Source organism: Coregonus clupeaformis, chromosome 31 (genome assembly GCF_020615455.1).
Source record: "Coregonus clupeaformis isolate EN_2021a chromosome 31, ASM2061545v1, whole genome shotgun sequence".
In the NCBI taxonomy this organism is placed as follows: domain Eukaryota; kingdom Metazoa; phylum Chordata; class Actinopteri; order Salmoniformes; family Salmonidae; genus Coregonus; species Coregonus clupeaformis.
Genome location: NC_059222.1, coordinates 19,275,065 through 19,295,899, shown reverse-complemented (window position 1 = coordinate 19,295,899; position 20,835 = coordinate 19,275,065). Strand labels below are relative to the sequence as shown.

General features: G+C 42.8%; 1 protein-coding gene across 12 annotated transcripts in view; it reads left to right on the top strand.

The window, feature by feature from the left end:
• Window positions 1-20,835, top strand: part of LOC121547681 (neurexin-1a) — a 558,882-nt gene that overhangs the window by 236,040 nt on the left and 302,007 nt on the right. For all 12 annotated transcript variants that reach the window (XM_041859073.2, XM_041859072.2, XM_041859069.2 and 9 more), the window contains 2 exons: window positions 7,625-7,755; window positions 7,939-8,191. In XM_041859073.2, coding sequence (XP_041715007.2) covers window positions 7,625-7,755; window positions 7,939-8,191 — 384 coding nt within the window. The remainder of the gene's footprint in view (window positions 1-7,624; window positions 7,756-7,938; window positions 8,192-20,835) is intronic.

Below are 20,835 nucleotides of genomic sequence, written 5' to 3'. Positions count from 1 at the left end.
GCTAGCTAACTTGGTACAGTATTCTTCCATGAAAACCGCCCAGGGCACCGTATCCTATGACGCCATAGCTAACTAGCATGCTAGCATCCAATAACACACGGTTTAGCACCAATACTTGGTTACAACAAACTACCAATAGTGTGTTAACACACTAAACAGATAATTCGTGTCCGTGTCTAGTTCCTTTCATAACGCAGCAATAATTAAACGTTGGCTAGCTAGCACAAAGTCAGTCATGCTAGCTACACAAGTGGACTACACATCTCGAATGTTCAGAAAGGGAAGCTTTATGTTGCAAAATTCTCATTGACTAAAATTATATTGTATTTAGCTGCTACAGTACTGCTAGCTGGTAGTGTTGGCTAGCTAGCAATGGCTGTGGTGTTGACTTTGTTTGAAAAACGGCGTCGCTGCGAACAAATGTAGCTGGCTAAAATGATATTGTATTTAGTTGCTACAGTACTGCTAGCTGGTAGTGTTGGCTAGCTAGCAATGGCTGCTGTGTTGACTTTGTTTGAAAAATGGCGTCGCTGCGAACGAATGTAGCTGACTAAAATTATATTGTAATTAGTTGCTACAGTACTGCTAGCTGGTAGCGTTGGCTAGCTAGCAATGGCTGCGGTGTTGACTTTGTTTGAAAAACGGCGTCGCTGCAAACGAATGTAGCTGGCTAAAATTATATTGTATTTAGTTGCTACAGTACTGCTAGCTGGTAGCGTTGGCTAGATAGCAATGGCTGCGGTGTTGACTTTGTTTGAAAAACGGCGTCGCTGCGAACGAATGTAGCTGGCTAAAAGGATATTGTATTTAGTTGCTACAGTACTGCTAGCTGGTAGTGTTGGCTAGCTAGCAATGGCTGCGGTGTTGACTTTATTTGAAAAACGGCGTCGCTGCGAACGAATGTAGCTGGCTACCTAACCTCGATAGTTTCTCTATACTACACCTTTATCTTTGATACAAATACAACTATGTAGCTAGCTAACATTACACTAATCAAATCGTTCCATTGTAATGTAATGTGTCATATTACCTGCGGAGCGAAGTACAGCATGACTACTCACTCAGCATGATACCTGTGATGTGCCAGACACCAGACAGTCCTTAGAACAGAGTCTACCGGTACATGCCGAACACTCTTTTAACACGAAGCCTGATCCCAGACAGTCCTTAGAACAGTCTACCGATACATGCCGAACACCCTTTTAACACGAAGCCTGATCCCAGATCTTTTTTCTGCTGTCTTTCCATCACCTATGGCCATTGTCACAAGATGGCACACCCAGATCTAGGGCCAAGCTATGAAGCCCTGCCTTCCGGGATTAAACTGTATGTACTCTGAGACTGACGGCTGTTGTCAAAGTGCAGAATTATTCCCCCTCCTGCCCACCAACCCTTCCCGCCCCCAACCCCTCCAACCCCAGAGCCCATTTTTTGGCTATGACCCTACCTTTCAATAATTAATCAAATGAAAGTCATGTTTGAAAATATTAAATAATACATTAATCCACAAGGCACCAGCCAACAAAGCACAGTTGGTCCCAGGAGTGAGTGAGTCACGACGCGTATGGCACCGTGCTGGGATTTTCATCTGGCTGTTCCCATGTTTTATTAATACACACACACAGACACACACACACACACACACACACATACACACACCGCAGAAATGTGTATCTCACCAACAACAGTGCAACAAAAGCAGCCCAGCCAGCCCATAATAATTAGCTCCAACTTCGTCCGCCTTTCTCAGTCACCATGGTGTTACTTCAGTTAGAGTTAGCTAAGTAATCCGTTGCCAGTGCGTGCTTTACTCAGTAGCCATAGAGGGATGATGACAATGGTGAATTAAGGATGATGTTATCACTGCACTTTTGACCCTGACAGCGGAGTCTAATACTTGAGAGAGAAGAAAAAGCCATTTTTGTTCTCTACTTTAAGTGCTCTTGGGAAAACTATTTATGGGATTGTATTAACAGTGGACTAATGAACAAAATAGTAAAATATAGTTTTTGAGTAAACTATCCCTTTAAAAGAATCCCTAGAGACGATTGATGCACCCCGTGCGTCACATGGTGATGTCATTTTTAATATTGAATAGCTCCCTGTGTGTTTATGCTAGATACTTGCTGTAGTGGCTGCAACTCAATTCCCTCTTTCCGCCGATATAAAGGTTGCACCTATTCCATAACATGGGGCTTGCAAAAGCGGCTTTTTTCTACACATTAGAGGATCCGGACAAGAAAATCGTCACAAAATTGCTTGTAAAACCCGAATCGTGTGAGCTACAAACTCCTAAGATGACACTCTCACTAACACAACAGTGTCGGTTGTTTGACTCTACGACATCTACAAGCTTTATGGCAGTCGTCTGAACTCGCTGACATCCTCATTTCAAAGAGGTCTTCTCACAAAACCGACTGTCCCGACCGAACCATTAGAGCTACAAACTAATGTCACCTGGTTCAGTATGCTTTCCAGCAGATACTGGGAGACAAATTCACCTTTCAGCAGGACAATAACCTCAGGGCAAATCCAATACAGCACATTACTGAGTACCACTCTCCATATTTTCAAGCATAGTGGTGGCTGCATCATGTTATGGGTATGCTTGCAATCGTTAAGGACTGAGGATTTTGAATGGATCCACAGGCAAAATCTTAGAGGAAAACCTGTTTCAGTCTGCTTTCCATCAGACACTGGGAGATTAATTAACCTTTCAGCAGGACATTAACCTAAAACACAAGGCCATTACAAAGATGACATTGAAGGTTCCTGAGTGGCCTAGTTACAGTTTTGACTTAAATTGGCTTGAAAGTCTATGGCAAGACTTGAAAATGGCTGTCTAGCAATGATCAACAACCAACTTGACAGAGATTGAATACTTTTTTAAAGAATAATGTGCAAATATTGTCCAATCCAGGTGTGCAAAGCTCTTAGAGACTTACCCAGAAAGACTCACAGCTGTAATCACTGCCAAAGGGTATTCTAACATGTATTGATTCAGGGAGTTGAATACTTACAGTATATAATCAAGATATAGTAGTATTTTATTTTTCATGAATCTTTTACAAACGTTATAATTTTTCTTCTACTTTGACATTACAGAGTATTTTGTGTAGGTCATTTACAAAAAAGTACAATTAAATCCATTTTAATTCCACCTTGTAATACAACAAAATGTGGAAAAAGTATAGGTGTGTGAATACTTTCTGAAGGCACTGTAGAGCTATCTGTCTGTATCATTTATTATTCCCCACTTTTAAAGAGGCCCATCTGATGGGGGCCGAACACTGAATTGCGTTTTGTCTACTGTGGACTGCGAGTTTGTCTAAATCGATGTAAGTAGGAGATTAGAGGGGAGATGTCAGCATCTTTTAGATGTCTTCTCTGAGTTGTGCTCCCTTTCCTGTTGTTACTTGTCACATTTCTGTAAGTAAGTGTGTAAACAAAGTCAAGCTATGTTTAAGTCACAAGGCATCACGGCACTATACAGTCCCCTTAGGTGACTAGTAATATTGGCACGCCGATGACATGAAGAGCATAACCCTGTTAGATGTACCTATAGCTACTGATTGGGAATTATTTATAGCTAAAAGGGATGGAGGGAGGCAAACGTCTTAGTAAAAGGCAGAGAGATGAGGGGAGGAGGAGGTGGAGCAGGAAGAGGAGGAGGACGAGGAGAGAGGGAAGAGATGGATAAAGAACATAATGGCTGCACAACGAGAAAGAAGAATGAGGGAGGAGATTATGACAGATAAGACAAAAGAAGAAAATAGAGGGCAGAGGAAGAAATATTGTCTCAGAGTAAAAAATAGCAAGGAAAGATGATATATAGCGAATAGAATTTCTTAAAACTATGATCATAATGTTAATGACAACATGCTGCTATGTAGAGAATCCCATTACTGGCTCCATATTGCCTAAGTAACAGACCTATTCCCGTCATAGTGATCTACTTTTGACCAGAACCCTATTGGCCTATGGTGCCATTTGGAACACACAAATGTACTTCCCTCAATCCACACTGTCAGGCTCCCCAGGGGCAGCAGGTAGCCTAGTGGTTAAGAGTGTTGGGCCAGCATCCAAAAGCTCACTGGTTTGAATCCCCAAGCTAACTAGGTGAAAAATCTGTCTGTGCCCTTCAGCAAGGCACTTAAACCCAATCCTCCTATAAATCGCTTTGGATAAATGACTATAACATAAATGTACATTCCACCACACACTCAAGTTTTTTGGTTATTATCCTTGTGGGGACCAAACAATTGATTCCCTTTCAAAATCCTATTTTAAACCCCTAGTGAAATGTCCCCACTTGTCCGAAATGTCCTTGTTATACTATCCTGGTCAGGACTTCTGGTCCCCTCAAGGATAGTGAAACAAAACACACACACACACACACACACACACACACACACACACACACACACACACACACACACACACACACACACACACACACACACACACACACACACACACACACACACACACACACACACACACACACACACACACACACACACACACAGGGTTATCCATGTGTATGAACTTATCCTTTCCCAGTTAATGAGTGTGATGTAGTGGTTAGTGGTCTCGTTAGCCCTAACATGAAGGGAGGAGGTCTGGCTGCATGACGGGTGGCCCTGCCAACTGCCTGAGGCTTGGAAGCTCGGTCGCAGGTAGCAGCACACCAGCTGTGGCTAGAGGGAGGGAGAGGGGGTGGTGTGTGTGTGTGTGTGTGTGTGGTCAAAGGGGAGGTTCTGGGAACAGATGCCCGGGTCGAGACCCTGTGGAAAGAGCTGGAAGGTGTTAGAGAGCGTAGGTTAATCACTGTGCAGACCAGTATCCTTTTGTTTGTGTTGGTGTCTGTGCGTGTATGTGTGGTCAAAGGGGAGGTTCTGGGAACAGATGCCCGGGGTTGGGACCCTGTGGAAGGAGCTGGAAGGTGTTAGAGGGTGTAGGTTAATCACTGTGCAGACCAGCCTCCTTAGCTGTCACCTTGGCAAATGGACGCTAGGTAATGGAGATGGTAGTTAGCTGGGGCTGGGGGTGGAGCTGGCTCTCCTTGGAGACATAAAACCACCATGTGTGGCATATAGAACACACCAGAGATGCTAGCTAGATACTAGAGTGACTGTTTTGGTTATTTTTAAGCAATGGGTGCTAAGGTCTGTGATGGGGGCAGGGGCTGGCTCACCTTGGCTGCAGACCTAGAACCAGCGTATGTAGCAAAGAACATAGCAACTCATGTAAAATGGATGCTAGGTAATAGTGGGGCTGAGGCTGGCTTAACTTGGCAATAGAAATTGGACCAGCCTGTAGCAACTCTGGTAAAATGGACGCTAAGTAATAGCTAGGTAATAGAGCTGGTGCTGTGACTGGAGCTTGCTCACCTTAGTTGTAGCCTAGAGACATACTGTAGCATATTGCAAATCAGGGATAAAATAGATGCTAAGCTTACTAACTAATATAAAAATGGTCATATTTCTCCCAGCAAGTGGGGCTGGCTAACATTGGTGTTAGATGTAAAATACAGATCAGTCCAGTAACTCAGTGGGGAAATGAATGATAGCTCCAAAGCCCTACTGAGAGACTGTTTTGCATTGTCACGGCTTAGATTTCCTTTTGGAAAGGAATAAAAAACACAATCAGCATATGATTTACTGCATGTTCAAGGTGACACCGGTCATTCAGGAAATGTAAGACCCTATTTTGGTGTATTGTTTTATCCAAAACTCCGGCCAGCCCCAGTGAAAATCCATGTGTGGTTTGGGACATGTTTCAGTAGCAAATCAATCTGGCTATTAGGAACAAATCAACACTATGCTGTTATGCACATACACACGCGCACACACGCCTACGTAACGGTCCAGTGGTTTTCCCTAAGGCATTGAGCTCATATAACTTAGCTGGTTGATATCTACCACAGTGTGCATCTGTGAATCAAAAAGTTAATTACTACTATGAGATGACAAATATTCTTACCACTCCATCCCATTTCTCTCTACTCTCTCTTTCTCGCTCAACCCCCCCACCCCCTCCCTCCCTCCCTCCCTTACAGGCCAGTCATGTCCGCCATTGTTTACCACGCTCCACATCCAGAATTAAAGCTGAATGAGAGTGATAAATCAAGGAGAGGGAAACACACTAACTCTCTCCGCCAGGTTTATGTGTTGGAGACAGAGAGAGAGAGAGAGAGAGATGGGAATACATGAGAGAGAAAGAGAGGGAGAGAGCGAGAAACAGAGAGAAGGAAAGGGGATAACAAAAAAGGTAGAGAGAGAGAGGTAGAGAGAGAGAGAGGTAGAGAGAGAGAGAGGTAGAGAGAGAGAGAGAGAGGTAGAGAGAGAGAGAGAGGTAGGGAGAGAGAGGTAGAGAGAAAGAGAGAGGTAGAGAGAAAGAGAGAGGTAGAGAGAAAGAGGTAGAGAGAGAGAGAGAGGTAGAGATAGAAAGGTAGAGAGAAAGAGAGAGGTAGAGAGAGAGGTAGAGAGAAAGAGGTAGAGAGAAAGAGAGAGGTAGAGAGAGAGAGGTAGAGAGAAAGAGTAGAGAGAGAGAGAGAGGAGAGAGAGAGAGAGAGGTAGAGAGAGAGAGGTAGAGAGAAAGAGAGAGGTAGAGAGAGAGAGGTAGAGAGAAAGAGAGAGGTAGAGAGAGAGAGAGGTAGAGAGAGAGGTAGAGAGAGAGAGAGAGGTAGAGAGAGAGAGAGGTAGAGAGAAAGAGAGAGGTAGAGAGGAAGAGAGAGGTAGAGAGAGAGAGGTAGAGAGAAAGAGAGAGGTAGAGAGAGAGAGGTAGAGAGAGAGAGAGAGGTAGAGAGAGAGAGATAGAGAGAGAGAAGTGAAAGAAACAAGCTTCAGTTCATTAATCACTCTGAAAAGATGGCCAAGATGTTGTTTGTTGTTTGGTTCGGCTCTGAAAATGACAGAGTGTCCGAGGGGGAGCCCATTTTTCTCTCTTTTCTTTACCCCCTCTGTTATTCTTTTATGACCGCTGCTGTATAGATAAAGGAGATTTACAATGGGGGGAAATACAAGGAGAATAGAATGGAGAGTTACTTCTATGGTATCACAGATAACTAATTAGCCTTGACTTGCAGTCATCTATATGATTTACGTGTTGTATGAACGCCAGACCTGGGTTCAAATACTATTATTTTATTTTTTATCTGTGCTCGATTAAGTTTGCTTGGCTTAATGGAATTAATAGTAGAGTCGAAAAAGTGCAAAACCGGCTAGAGCGAATGTTGAAAGTATTTGAAATATTTCTAATAGAATTTGAAGCCAGGCATGTTTAACGTTCATTCCAGAAGAAGAATATCCCAACCCTGTAGTGATAAATTAAACGTATTTCTCCATCTGTATTGAACCATTTATTGATTCATCCGGTTTATATTGGTGTTTGTGCAGCTGTAGTAGGAGTTTCATTCCGTTCCGTTGACATTTGAATAACATACAGTATATTAACAGTTGTTTATTGATTGATGTGTGTGTTACATTCAGGATCCATCTTGTCTATAATAACGAATTAAATTAATTTAAATTGAATCGAATCCATCCCCAACCAAGTGTTAAACTTTAAGACTTCATCCTCCCACAATTCTTACACCAACCCTCTCCCCGTCTCCACCCAGGTACCATCTCCATCAACACCCAACGGCAGGCCTACACGGCCCCAGGAGAGAGTGAGATCCTGGACCTGGATGATAATCTGTACCTGGGAGGACTACCAGAGAATAAACTAGGCCTGGTTTTCCCCACAGAAGTACGTTACGATAGGATTGGATTTCAGTATTGTAAAGTGGCAGATATACCCGTTTAGGTTGTGCTTCTGAAAGAAGGGGACGAAGAGCAAACAATTCATGTTTGTTACATTAGCACACAAAAGTCTGTGAGTGTAAATTTCTGTTAGTCCTTTTATTAACCAATGTTTAATCCACTTCCTCAGGTGTGGACGGCTCTCTTGAACTATGGCTATGTGGGCTGCATCCGGGACCTGTTCATTGATGGCCAGAGTAAAGATGTCCGCCGCATGGCCGAGGTTCAGAAGGCTGCCGGAGTCAAACCATCCTGCTCTAAAGAGCCGCCCAAGCAGTGCCTGTCAAACCCCTGTCAAAATAATGGTGTCTGCCGGGAGGGATGGAACCGTTACGTCTGTGACTGCTCAGGGACGGGGTACCTGGGACGCTCCTGTGAGAGGGGTAAGACATCTGTTTTTAGACTGTTTTGGTCTGTATTTTATATTTTTCTGGTTTTGATTAATGATTATTTGTAAAGAGTTTTATTACTCCTGTGAGAGAGGTTAGACACATCCCTTGTTTAAATTGATTTGTTGATTGGTTAATTGTTTGAGGTTGGGATTGAGATCAAGATTGTTCACACAGTTCTGATGTTAATGCTTGTGTAAAGATAAAGTCTTGTTTATTGAAAGGTCTCTATAGTATAGCGCTGACTAGTTTGTTGAAAGGTCTCTAGTGTAGCACTGACTAGTTTGTTGAAAGGTCTCTGTAGTGTAGCGCTGACTAGTTTGTTGAAAGGTCTCTAGTGTAGCACTGACTGGTTTGTTGAAAGGTCTCTAGTGTAGCACTGACTGGTTTGTTGAAAGGTCTCTAGTGTAGCACTGACTGGTTTGTTGAAAGGTCTCTAGTGTAGCACTGACTGGTTTGTTGAAAGGTCTCTGTAGTGTAGCACTGACTAGTTTGTTGAAAGGTCTCTAGTGTAGCACTGACTGGTTTGTTGAAAGGTCTCTAGTGTAGCACCGACTGGTTTGTTGAAAGGTCTCTAGTGTAGCACTGACTAGTTTGTTGAAAGATCTCTGTAGTGTAGCGCTGACTAGTTTGTTGAAAGGTCTCTAGTGTAGCACTGACTGGTTTGTTGAAAGGTCTCTAGTGTAGCACTGACTGGTTTGTTGAAAGGTCTCTGTAGTGTAGCACTGACTAGTTTGTTGAAAGGTCTCTAGTGTAGCAGTGACTGGTTTGTTGAAAGGTCTCTAGTGTAGCACTGACTGGTTTGTTGAAAGGTCTCTAGTGTAGCACTGACTGGTTTGTTGAAAGGTCTCTAGTGTAGCACTGACTGGTTTGTTGAAAGGTCTCTAGTGTAGCACCGACTGGTTTGTTGAAAGGTCTCTAGTGTAGCACTGACTAGTTTGTTGAAAGATCTTTAGTGTAGCACTGACTGGTTTGTTGGCCGTGTTTATTTCTATATTCTGTTGGACTCACGTCAGCTTACATTCAGGTTATGAACATAGATCCCTTCTCTTCTCACTATCCTTACTTTACCCCACTGTGCACTGTCATGTGGAGGAAAAAATAAGCAGGTGTGGGATTTAGTGGTGGTGGAGAAAGGAGGATTGGGGAGGAGGGCATCAGAATGAAATGTGAATATAATTGACATCAAAGGCTGCATTAAAAGAGAAGGGCTTTAAGCCGTTCATTACAGACGCTGCAGTATTAGGATGCTTTGTCAGAGGAGAGAGAGGAGAGACCACCTCCCTGCTTCTGTGTGTGTGTGTAGTGGACACTCTGGGCTGCATGGTACTGAAGGAGCCTGTCAGTTGAACTATTTAATAGCAGGGCAGAAGTTACCAACTCCAAGAAAGCAAACAACAGCATATGAATACTAAATATGTATGTTGAGGATGATGATGGATAGTGAGAGGAAGAGAGAAAGGAAGATTGTGAAAAGGCTGGCTGATGCCCTTCACATGAAAAGGTTTTCACTAACAGTCAGGAACAGTTTCTTCAAAAATTTGAGATTTAGTTTCAATAAATAGATAAATACAGAACAATGGCAGCATTAAAATAGTACAAACAAAGATTCAAAGATTAAGACCAAGAATAAAACAAACATATTCACTGCTCTGTCCTTGCTTACCTCTATCTGCCACTGACACGCTCCCACATGTAGCTCATTAGGTCAATTAGTGGGAGGAGCCTACAATGAGCAATTAGCCAATCTGTGCTGATATACAAAAGTTGGTCACAAACATTCAATGAAAGGCAATTAACTGGTTAAAATGAAATGGTGGTAGAAAACAGTCCCTATACATAAATAAACACTCAAAAATACATATTTAACACAACCTGGGGGAAATTATCAGGTTTAAGAGAGGATATGTTCACATCATCACAGAAAGAAAGAAAGAAAGAAAGAAAGAAAGAAAGAAAGAAAGAAAGAAAGAAAGAAAGAAAGAAAGAAAGAAAGAAAGAAAGAAAGAAAGAAAGAGAGAAAGAAAGAAAGAGAGAAAGAAAGAAAGAAAGAAAAGAAGAAAAGAAAGAAAGAAAGAAAGAAAGAAAGAAAGAGAAAAGAGAGAGAGAGAAAGAAAGAGAGAGAGAGAGACAGAGAGAGAGAGAGAGAGAGACAGAGAGAGAGAGAGAGAGACAGAGAGAGAGAGAGAGAGAGAGAGAGAGCAGAGAGAGAGAGAGAGAGAGAGAGAGAGAGAGAGAGAGAGAGAGAGAGAGAGAGAGAGAGAGAGAGAGAGAGAGAGAGAGAGAGAGAGAGAGAGAGAGAGAGAGAGAGAGAGACAGAGAGAGAGAGACGAGAGAGAGAGAGAGAGGCAGACCTGGCTCTCAAGAGAAGACAGGCTATGTGCACACTGCCCACAAAATGAGGTGGAAACTGAGCTGCACTTCCTAACCTCCTGCCAAATGTATGACCATGTTAGAGACACATATTTCCCTCAGATTACAGCGATCCACAAAGAATTCGAAAACAAACCCAATTTTTATAAACTCCCTTATCAACTATTTGCACATTGTTACAACACTGTATATATACATAATATGACATTTGAAATGTCTTTATTCTTTTGAAACTTCTGAGTGTAATGTTTACTGTTAATATTTGTTGTTTATTTCACTTTTGTTTACTATCTACTTCACTTGCTTTGGCAATGTTAACACACGTTTCCCATGCCAATAAAGCCCTTAAATTGAATTGAATTGAAATTGAGAGAGAGAGCGAGCGAGAGAGAGAGAGAGAGAGAGAGAGACAGAGAGAGACGAGAGAGAGAGCGAGCGAGAGAATGAGGGACAGAGCTACAGTGACGGCACAGGAGGCTGGTAGCACCTTAATTGGGGAGGACAGGCTCATATAATTGGCTGGAACAGAATCAGTGGAATGGTATCGGACTCACCAAACACATGGTTTCCATGTGGTTGATACTCCATTTCAGCTATTATTATGAGCCGTCCTCCCCCCAGCAGCCTCCTATATATAGGCCTCCTATGCACTGTAAAATGGCTGTCTTCACCTGCTAACCATTTGGCTCATTAAACCACTCACTCATGACCGGACTCCGAGTGGAATATCATCTCTCTTCCTCCTTGTCTTCCTCCCTCCTTCCTACCTGAGGTACAGAGAGGAGGGGAACTATTAGTAGTTAGAAGGAGAGAGAGAAGAGGAGAGTTTGAGAGTCTCCAAGGATGCCCCTTTGCTGTGAATAAGACATACATGTAATTAGTGTGTAGATTAGTAGTGCACTGTGTTCTGTGTCATATAAATTAAGATAACCATATTTCATATTTGCAATTAATTTCCAATCCCTTGGCAATTCAACCAAGTGAGACAGTGATCAAGACAAAATGATAACGTTGCTTTTTCATTGGAACACAATATGTATTTAGTCTACAAAATACTGTATGTATTTGTGAAGTGTGTGCGTTTGTATGCATGCATGACTGAACGCGTGTGTATGTTTCATTCTGTCACCATGTAATTAGATAGTTGTGTGTCTTGTCCCACTCGGCTGCGTCTTGTTTTTACTGGGAGGCGTTGCCGTAATGCCAAACTGGCCTGGATGCCTTGTCAACAAATGCTGCTGTTTATGACACACACGAATGCACACACACACACACACACACACAAACACACACACGAACACACACACACACACAGTTTCTGTTTATTATAATTGTGTTGCCTTGCTTTCTGCCTCCCGACTTCTCCTGAGAAACACAGCTGATATCATATTTTCCCTCCATCTTCTGTCCAGTTGTCTACTAGGATCAACATGAAAAAATATCCAATCTCTTTCGCTACTTAAAGCTAAAGTCTGGGATTCAGAAAGCTGTTCAATTGTCATTTTCTCTGTGGGAGCCAGTTTGTAGGAGTCAGTCACATGTTTTCTGTTGTATTTGTAGATGTAAGAAGAAGTGAGATATTTGTTGATTTTGTAGAAGTAAGTTGCTGTGTTGTGAGCTACTGTACTGTACAGGTCACATTTGTATGTTGTATTTGTTGATGAGTTGGTAGTATGGATTCAGGTTGCTGTGATGTAACCTACTGGTGCCTACTGTACTGTACGCTAAAGCGTTCAAGCGTAAGCAGCAGAGTTCAGCATGGTCGGTCGATCACTGTGACTTTCCTGGTTTTGGCCAGTCAGCACTCTGACTGCTCTGAGGCTGTTTGTGTGTGTGTGTGTGTGTGTGTGTGTGTGTGTGTGTGTGTGTGTGTGTGTGCACGTGCACGCGTCTGTGTCTGTGTTTCCTTTTTCGGCCCAGCGTTGACCTCTTGACCCCTCTGATTGGCTGTAGGCTGATTAGCTACCAGCTGTAACTATCAACATCCTCCTCAGTTCACTGGAGCCAATTTGACCATCTGTTTACAGAGACACTTTAAATTAGTAGTGTCCTTATACTGGCATGCTAGTAGATACCCATAGACTTCCAGTCGTTGCGCTAATGCTAGTTAGCATTGGCTCACAAAACTATCTCTAACTTCCTTCATACTGGACACAGAGACATAAAAGTGGTATCCATGAGTTCATCTGACTCGTTGCCAAAATCCCAAAGTATGCCTTTAAGACAGTATCTTGGATTCCAGGAATCAGGGAATCGTATAAATGCTACTGAAATCATGGTGGAACTGATGAAAATGTGTATTTTATGAAGCAAGTGTCACTTAGTTTAGTTCGTGATTTTACTCTGTCCATTTTGGTGGCTAGTTGCCTTCACCTCAAACACATGCAGGTGTTTAATCTGAAACATAGCAAAATGTTTGTTATGTAACGACAAATAACTGATGTTCAACACACTTTTCACCCAATTCTGCAATTGCTCATCCCTACTACATAAATAGCTGAACAGTTTAGGATTATTTAACAAGAAAACCCACCAAATGGGCAATTAACGCAGATGGAAACGTAAAAATAGCAGTGAATTTTTATATATTCTAAATGTATTCTATAGGGCCCTACACAGCCTGTTACTATTTCAGCATAGTTCACCACTATTACGACATAACATCCGTACACATTTTTTTACTAAATAGTCACCAAATAGCACAGGTGTATACATCCACGTTGGAACAGGAATAGCTGTAACACGGTATGCACACACTGCTCTCTGTGGGCTTCAGAGGCAGAGGAGATTCACTCTCTTAAGTTTCAGTGAATAGGGTAGTGGGAATGGCAGTAGGAGTATTAGGAAATATTAAAAATATTAAGAAATACATAATTCAGCAGCTTTTTTGGCGACTGTGGTGGTTATAGGAGAATTAAAAGAGAGAGAAGGAGAGAACAGTGAGAGTGAGGGGGAGGAGACAGCAGAGAGGAGAGAGCTGTGAACGTACCCAGTCTGATGCTTTCCTCTCCTCCTTGCCTCTCGCTCTACGGCTCTAATGTTTCCCATCCCTGCTAATGAGCTGACAGAGAATGAGGGCATACAGTAGGACGTGAGGGAGGGAGAGCGAGAGAGCGAAAGAGAGGTAGAGAGAGGTTAGTCAATGGTGGTACGGGGAGGGAGGGAGGAATGGAGCGAGGCAGGGAGAGAGAGGGAGATGAGGGAGAGAGAGAATATGAAGATAAAGAGGAGAGCTCACTTGGATTCATATGGACTCATATGGATTCATATGGACTCATATGGACTCATATGGATTCATATGGACTCAAATGGACTATTTTGTATTGATTTAATGGAAAACTCTATCATCTGAAGAGTACTGTACACTGTAAAGGGGTTACCGTGAATTTAACATTAGCTTACAGGCAGCTCGGTGTCAAGTACAATTCTGTATTTCATATTACAGTACATATACTGTAATATAAATACGGTATCAAAGCAAGTACTGTTTAATGACACACATTAAAATATCGTAAATTTGACTATATTATTCTGTAAAAAAAAGTAAATCTAAATGAATGAATGAATGAAATTCCTTGAGGGGAGGGGTTTGTCTTTCACAGTATTTTACAGTAATTACAAGTGATTGGTGCAAGCAGGTTTGCTGCTAGGTAAAATGTTTACACATTACAGCAAATTAATAAATATTTGGTGTTAGATATCACTTGCATTCTAGAGGCCTTAACAAAGGCTTCCAAACTGGCAGCTACTACAGGGCAAAAGCAAAAGCAACTAGCAGTTAAATTGGTACAGCATTCTGACTGACTCACGGGTGCAACAAATATAGCCTTTTACAAGACATGCCTCAAAATATGGTAATGTCTCAAAAATAACAATACTTTGCACCCACTAGTGGTCAAAATGATTTTGCCGCGCTAAAGATATGGCACTGTACTGTATTCTGTAGGGTGGAATTACATGCCATTCAAAATACAGCAATGGTCCCACAATGCACCATCATTTACAGTATGCTGCAGTTAAATGTTTAAGAGTTTTTTACTGTTGATAATACCTAAAGTGACCGTATAAATTACAGTTTTCTGTTACATTGTATGTTGAAGCCTGATTACACTTCAGTCTGGTCACAGATAGAACAAGGAGCCAGATGTTTCACTGGATGTATAAATCTGAAGCATCCGGTTGGAATTTCCACTCACCACGAAATATGGTGAGGAGAGGAAGCTCAGTGGCTGGCAGGGGGAGAAGAAGGAGCGAGATGGAACTGGACCGACATTCTGCTGATTTTCTCATAGAAGAAAAGCCCGATCTCAATACAGTTTTCTGTTCCCAAAACTAAATATGTTACGACCAGAGTGCACACATTTTTGTAGACCCTTTGCCAAAGTCCCTAAATATTGCATTGTTTAGAAGGAGTGTAAGGGCGAATTTAGTTATTGCACAAGCGCACTTCACAGAGAAGTTGTTCCATAATAGGATCTTGCTAGCTCATTGCTTGGCTCTGTCCACCTCCTTGCTTGTTCTGCCCACTATGCTTATTTTGCTCCCATTGAAAATGACACAGATGATCTATCTTGGGTTAGTTATAAATATCTTTGGTCTGGTGTTTCACCTCAGCTTTTTCTCACTTCAAATGACCCTTTCTTCTCTTTCTCTTGCCCTCTCTTCACACCCTCTATCTTTTTTCCTCTCTCCCTCCCGCTCTCCACCTCTCCATCTCTGGCATTACGCGATGTATGTGATTGGCGTCGGTGGTTAGAGCTGTCTAGCTAAAGAGTAGGAGCTGTGGTGCGGACTGACAGAACGGAGGATCCACCCTGGCACACTGCCAGCTGTTTTGATGTCTCCGGATTGTAGACTGGAGCCTGTGTTTGTGTGTGTGTGTGACACAGGAGGCTGCTGAGGGGAGGACAGCTCATAATAATGGCTGGAATGGCATCAAACAAATGGAATTTTGAAAGGATCTGTCGTACACCCGACCGTTGCTGAGGTGCAGGAGATAAGGACTAACACTGAAATGAAATGGAATCTCTGCACCTTCAGGATCAATGCACAATCTTCTATTTAATTAGGCTGATCTTTCAGTAGCCAGACCTTCATCAGAGCATACAAAAACACACAATGACAGAAGCAATCATACATGATGAGCAACACCTGTGTACAACACAAACGCCAGGAGACACATCAGTAATCAATTATCTCCGAAAAGTGTGACTTGATCAAGGCAGTAAAAAAAACTGTAATTTCAGTATATTTTTTTACGTAATTCTTTACATAAATGTACATACAAATATATATAAAAATATATATGCTGAATATATATAAGAGTGACTGATATATAAGAGAGTGTGTTTTTCTGTTGCTCATTTGAAAAACAAGATTTCAGTCTTGGAGGTTTGTTTCCTGACCGATTGTGTGTTTGGTTAATGATGTTTGTCCCCCACAGTAGAAGCTTATTTCATTTCCTCAAAATCCCCAGAAGGAATCGAAAATAACTCAATAAATATTTTTTTGCAGAGGATGTTTACGTATTTCTCAAGTAAAAAAATGCAGGACATGTTGTCTTATGTAAACAAAGTTGGAGCTGCTGGGCAGGTCTGTCTCACAGGCAGGTCTGTCTCATGCTATTGTATAGAGAGCAATCACCGCAGCTGTTCACCCCATGTTACTGGGCAAATGGACATCGTCAAATCAAAACCCAAACTTCATTAACCCGTTGTGATGCACGGATGTTCCAAAATCCGTTTTAGACGAGACTGACTTTATGTCCAAAATTACCCTATATATTTACACTTTGTAGTACATCTTGACACTAGAATAACTGTTTCTGACTCATATCGATGCTACATAGGCCGTTTTCAAAGGGATTCGTTGCTTTTTAAAAGCAGTGACTCTTAAATTTTTTTTTTGATGAGTTAGATACCATTCCATTAATTCCATTCCAGCCATTACTATGAGCCCATCCTCCCCAATTAAGGTGCCACCAACCTCATATGATGTGAGTTTGTGCGTACGTATATGTGTGTGTGTGTGTGTGTGTGTGTGTGTGTGTGTGTGTGTGTTAGCAGCTTGCAGGCAGAGAGAGCTGTCAGAAGAATTAGCCTATCCTTCACTTCTCCATGCATGGTGTACCATACCACCCGGTGGCTAAATACAGCTACTGCATATGGTGTGGGAGGAGGAGTGACGCAAACACACACACACACACACACACACACACACACACACACACACACACACACACACAAAGGGAAAAGAGGCAGAGGAAAAGGAGGGAGGACAAGAGGAAGGAAAACGAGCAACGAGCGAAGACACACACACACACACACACACACACACACACACACACACACTCTGCATTCAACACCCAGTCTGTCATTTCCCATGAGATGTGCTTGTACTGCACTGCACCTTGCCTACCATCTGGGTACACATACACACACACACAGATGCACACAGACACAGTCTGCCCCTTCCCTACCATCTGGGCACCCACCTCTACCCTCCGCTCTCTCTCTGCTACAACAATATTTAGGCTAATTACCAACTGGAACTGGACTGAAGAGAGAGCGTTGAGGGGGGCGACATTTAGGATGAGTTCAGGAGGACATTTAGGATGAGTTCAGGAGGACATTTAGGATGAGTTCAGGAGGACATTTAGGATGAGTTCAGGAGGACATTTAGGATGAGTTCAGGAGGACATTTAGGATGAGTTCAGGAGGACATTTAGGATGTGTTCAGGACGACATTTAGGATGAGTTCAGGAGGACATTTAGGATGCATTCAGGAGGACATTTAGGATACATTCAGGAGGACATTTAGGATGCGTCCAGGCCGGGGAAGAAAAAATTACTCTCTGCTTAACTAAAATGTGTGTGTGTGTGTGTCTGTATCTGTGTCTGTGTGTGTGTGTGTGTGTGTGTGGTTGATTGGACAGTGTAGTGTAGTCTCCTCTACAGTGAGTGGACATGACAGTGCCATATCCTGCCAGTGGTCTTCTACAGGCAGCAGGGCTCAGATAAAGCTGCTTTACAGACTCAGCTCCAGGCAGGGGGAGGGCCACATTAGATTTTGGCCCAGGATAATAGCCATCTCTCTGGCCTTGGAACTGGCAATATTCTCCATGTCTCTCCATGTTTACATCAGTCTGTTGATAATGATAGGATTTAAAAAATCCAACGCACCAGTATCTTTCTATCTCTTGCCCCTCTCTCTCTCTCTCTCTCTCTCTCTCTCTCTCTCTCTCTCTCTCTCTCTCTCTCTCTCTCTCTCTCTCTCTCTCTCTCCTTCTCTCTCTCTCTCTCTCCTTCTCTCTCTCTCTCTCTCTCTCTCTCTCTCTCTCTCTCTCTCTCTCTCTCTCCTCTCTCTCGTTCTCTCTCTCTCTCTCTCACTCTCTCTCTCTCTCTCTCTCTCTCTCTCTCTCTCTCTCTCTCTCTCTCTCTCTCTCTCTCTCTCTCTCTCTCTCTCTCTCCTCCTCTCTCTCCTCTCTCTGTCAATCTTTCCACCAAGTTGGCAAGTTGTTTCTATCTTCTTTAAATTCACCAGCCAGTCTGTCTACTTCCTCCTTCCTCAGTAGTGTACACTAAGATATTCAGACTGAGTGGTCTGGAGAAGCACTGGAGAATGGAGAGATAAGATATTCAGAGACATGAGTCTCGAAAAGCACTGGAGACTGGAGACATAAGATATTCAGAGACAGGGGTCTGGAGAAACACTGGAGACTGGAGACCAGTGGTGTGTATTCATGGATGCCAAGGGAAGTCAGGCTTCCTAAAACTATTGACCAAGATAATATTAATATTTTCTCTCTCTGTGTTTCATAATTTTCCTTCAATTTGCAAGAGGTTGAATGTAGAAGGAGAAAGCATCCGAGCGAGCGAAACAGAACCCCTCTATCTCTCTACGTGTATGCCATCTATCTGATGCTGTCTGGTCCAAACGAGTATGACATTGTTGCTGCCTGTAGCATTGAAGGCAAGGGAAGCCAGCAGGGATCTGGCCTCCCTTGACTAAAAAAGTATAAAACGTGCCAATCATCGTTGAGCTAAACTGAGCGAACTCAACTGTGAATGGTCCTGGCGCACCAAAAAAAAAGTGTAAAGGGAAGCCAGTTTGGATTTGGCTTCACTCCTATCAAATCCCATTGAGAGCAATACGTCATTGACAGAAAAACTGGAATTGTTGCATCTCGTTGTGTTGTTGTCCTCCGGTGGCTAGCTAGCCAGCTAGCTAAAATTGGCCCTTTCCTAAATTAGCCTAGGATGGAGATAGGGATTTGGACTTGTGGTTTTATTTCATTCTCTGTACTGGCCAATGATTATAACGGCTATTCTGATCCAACCATTAATTCATACATTGTTGTGCCCCTGGCCTGACAGGATGGAAGTTCAATATGGGGGCGGCAGGTAGCTTAGTGGTTAAGAGCGTTGTGCCATGGACAGCCACATCATATTTACCTTATGTTGATTGGACTAAATAGTTTTTGGTATCTTTTAGTTGTCACTGTATTAGACTAAGCAGAGGTGATTTGATGATGTTGAAATGTTGAAGATGAAATGGTTATAGAATAGTTGAGGCATCTCCTGTTTTCTTTGCGACTTGTTGTAACTCTCTGTGGTTCTAAATCAATAGTTGTTTAGTGGTCCGAAAATGCCGGAAACATTAACTTGCTTGACCATACTGTAGGTCACGTAACTGTCTGTTACTGTACATGCAATATGCTTTGTGGACTTCACTGGACAGAGGTTGCTAACCGGTTTTGTGATAAAACAAAGGTTTAATTTATTATTCTTATTGTCTCGGCCTTTAGGCCTATATATCACGGTCGCAAGGCATTTAAATTAACAGGTTCTAAATCAAAACAACGCAATTATCACAACACATACAGTGAGGGATTTTTTTTTGTTGATCCCCTGCTGATTTTGTACGTTTGCCCACTGACAAAGAAATGATCAGTCTATAATTTTAATGGTAGGTTTATTTGAACAGTGGGAGACAGAATAACAACAACAAAAATCCAGAAAAACGCATGTCAAAAATATTATAAATTGATTTGCATTTTAATTAGGGAAATATGAATTTGACCCCCTCTCAATCAGAAAGATGTCTGGCTCCCAGGAGTCTTTTATGCAGGTAACGAGCTAAGATTAGGAGCACACTCTTAAAGGGAGTGCTCCTAATCTCAGTTTGTTACCTGTATACAAGACACCTGTCCACAGAAGCAATCAATCAATCAGATTCCAAACTCTCCACCATGGCCAAGACCAAAGAGCTCTCCAAGGATGTCACGGACAAGATTGTAGACCTACACAAGGCTGGAATGGGCTACAAGACCATCGCCAAGCAGCTTGGTGAGAAGGTGACAACAGTTGGTGCGATTATTCGCAAATGGAAGAAACACAAAATAACTGTCAATCTCCCTCGGCCTGGGGCTCCATGCAAGATCTCACCTTGTGGAGTTGCAATGATCATGAGAACGGTGAAGAATCAGCCCAGAACTACACGGGAGGATCTTGTCAATGATCTCAAGGCAGCTGGGACCATAGTCACCAAGAAAACAATTGATAACACATTACGCCGTGAAGGACTGAAATCCTGCAGCGCCCGCAAGGTCCCCCTGCTCAAGAAAGCACATATACAGGCCCGTCTGAAGTTTGCCAATGAACATCTGAATGATTCAGAGGAGAACTGGGTGAATGTGTTGTGGTCAGATGAGACCAAAATGGAGCTCTTTGGCATCAACTCAACTCGCCGTGTTTGGAGGAGGAGGAATGCTGCCTATGACCCCAAGAACACCATCCCCACCGTCAAACATGGAGGTGGAAACATTATGTTTTGGGGATGTTTTTCTGCTAAGGGGACAGGACAACTTCACCGCATCAAAGGGACGATGGACGGGGCCATGTACCGTCAAATCTTGGGTGAGAACCTTCCCTCAGCCAGGGCATTGAAAATGGGTCGTGGATGGGTATTCCAGCATGACAATGACCCAAAACATACGGCCAAGGCAACAAAGGAGTGGCTCAAGAAGAAGCACATTAAGGTCCTGGAGTGGCCTAGCCAGTCTCCAGACCTTAATCCCATAGAAAATCTGTGGAGGGAGCTGAAGGTTCGAGTTGCCAAACGTCAGGCTCGAAACCTTAATGACTTGGAGAAGATCTGCAAAGAGGAGTGGGACAAAATCCCTCCTGAGATGTGTGCAAACCTGGTGGCCAACTACAAGAAACATCTGACCTCTGTGATTGCCAACAAGGGTTTTGCCACCAAGT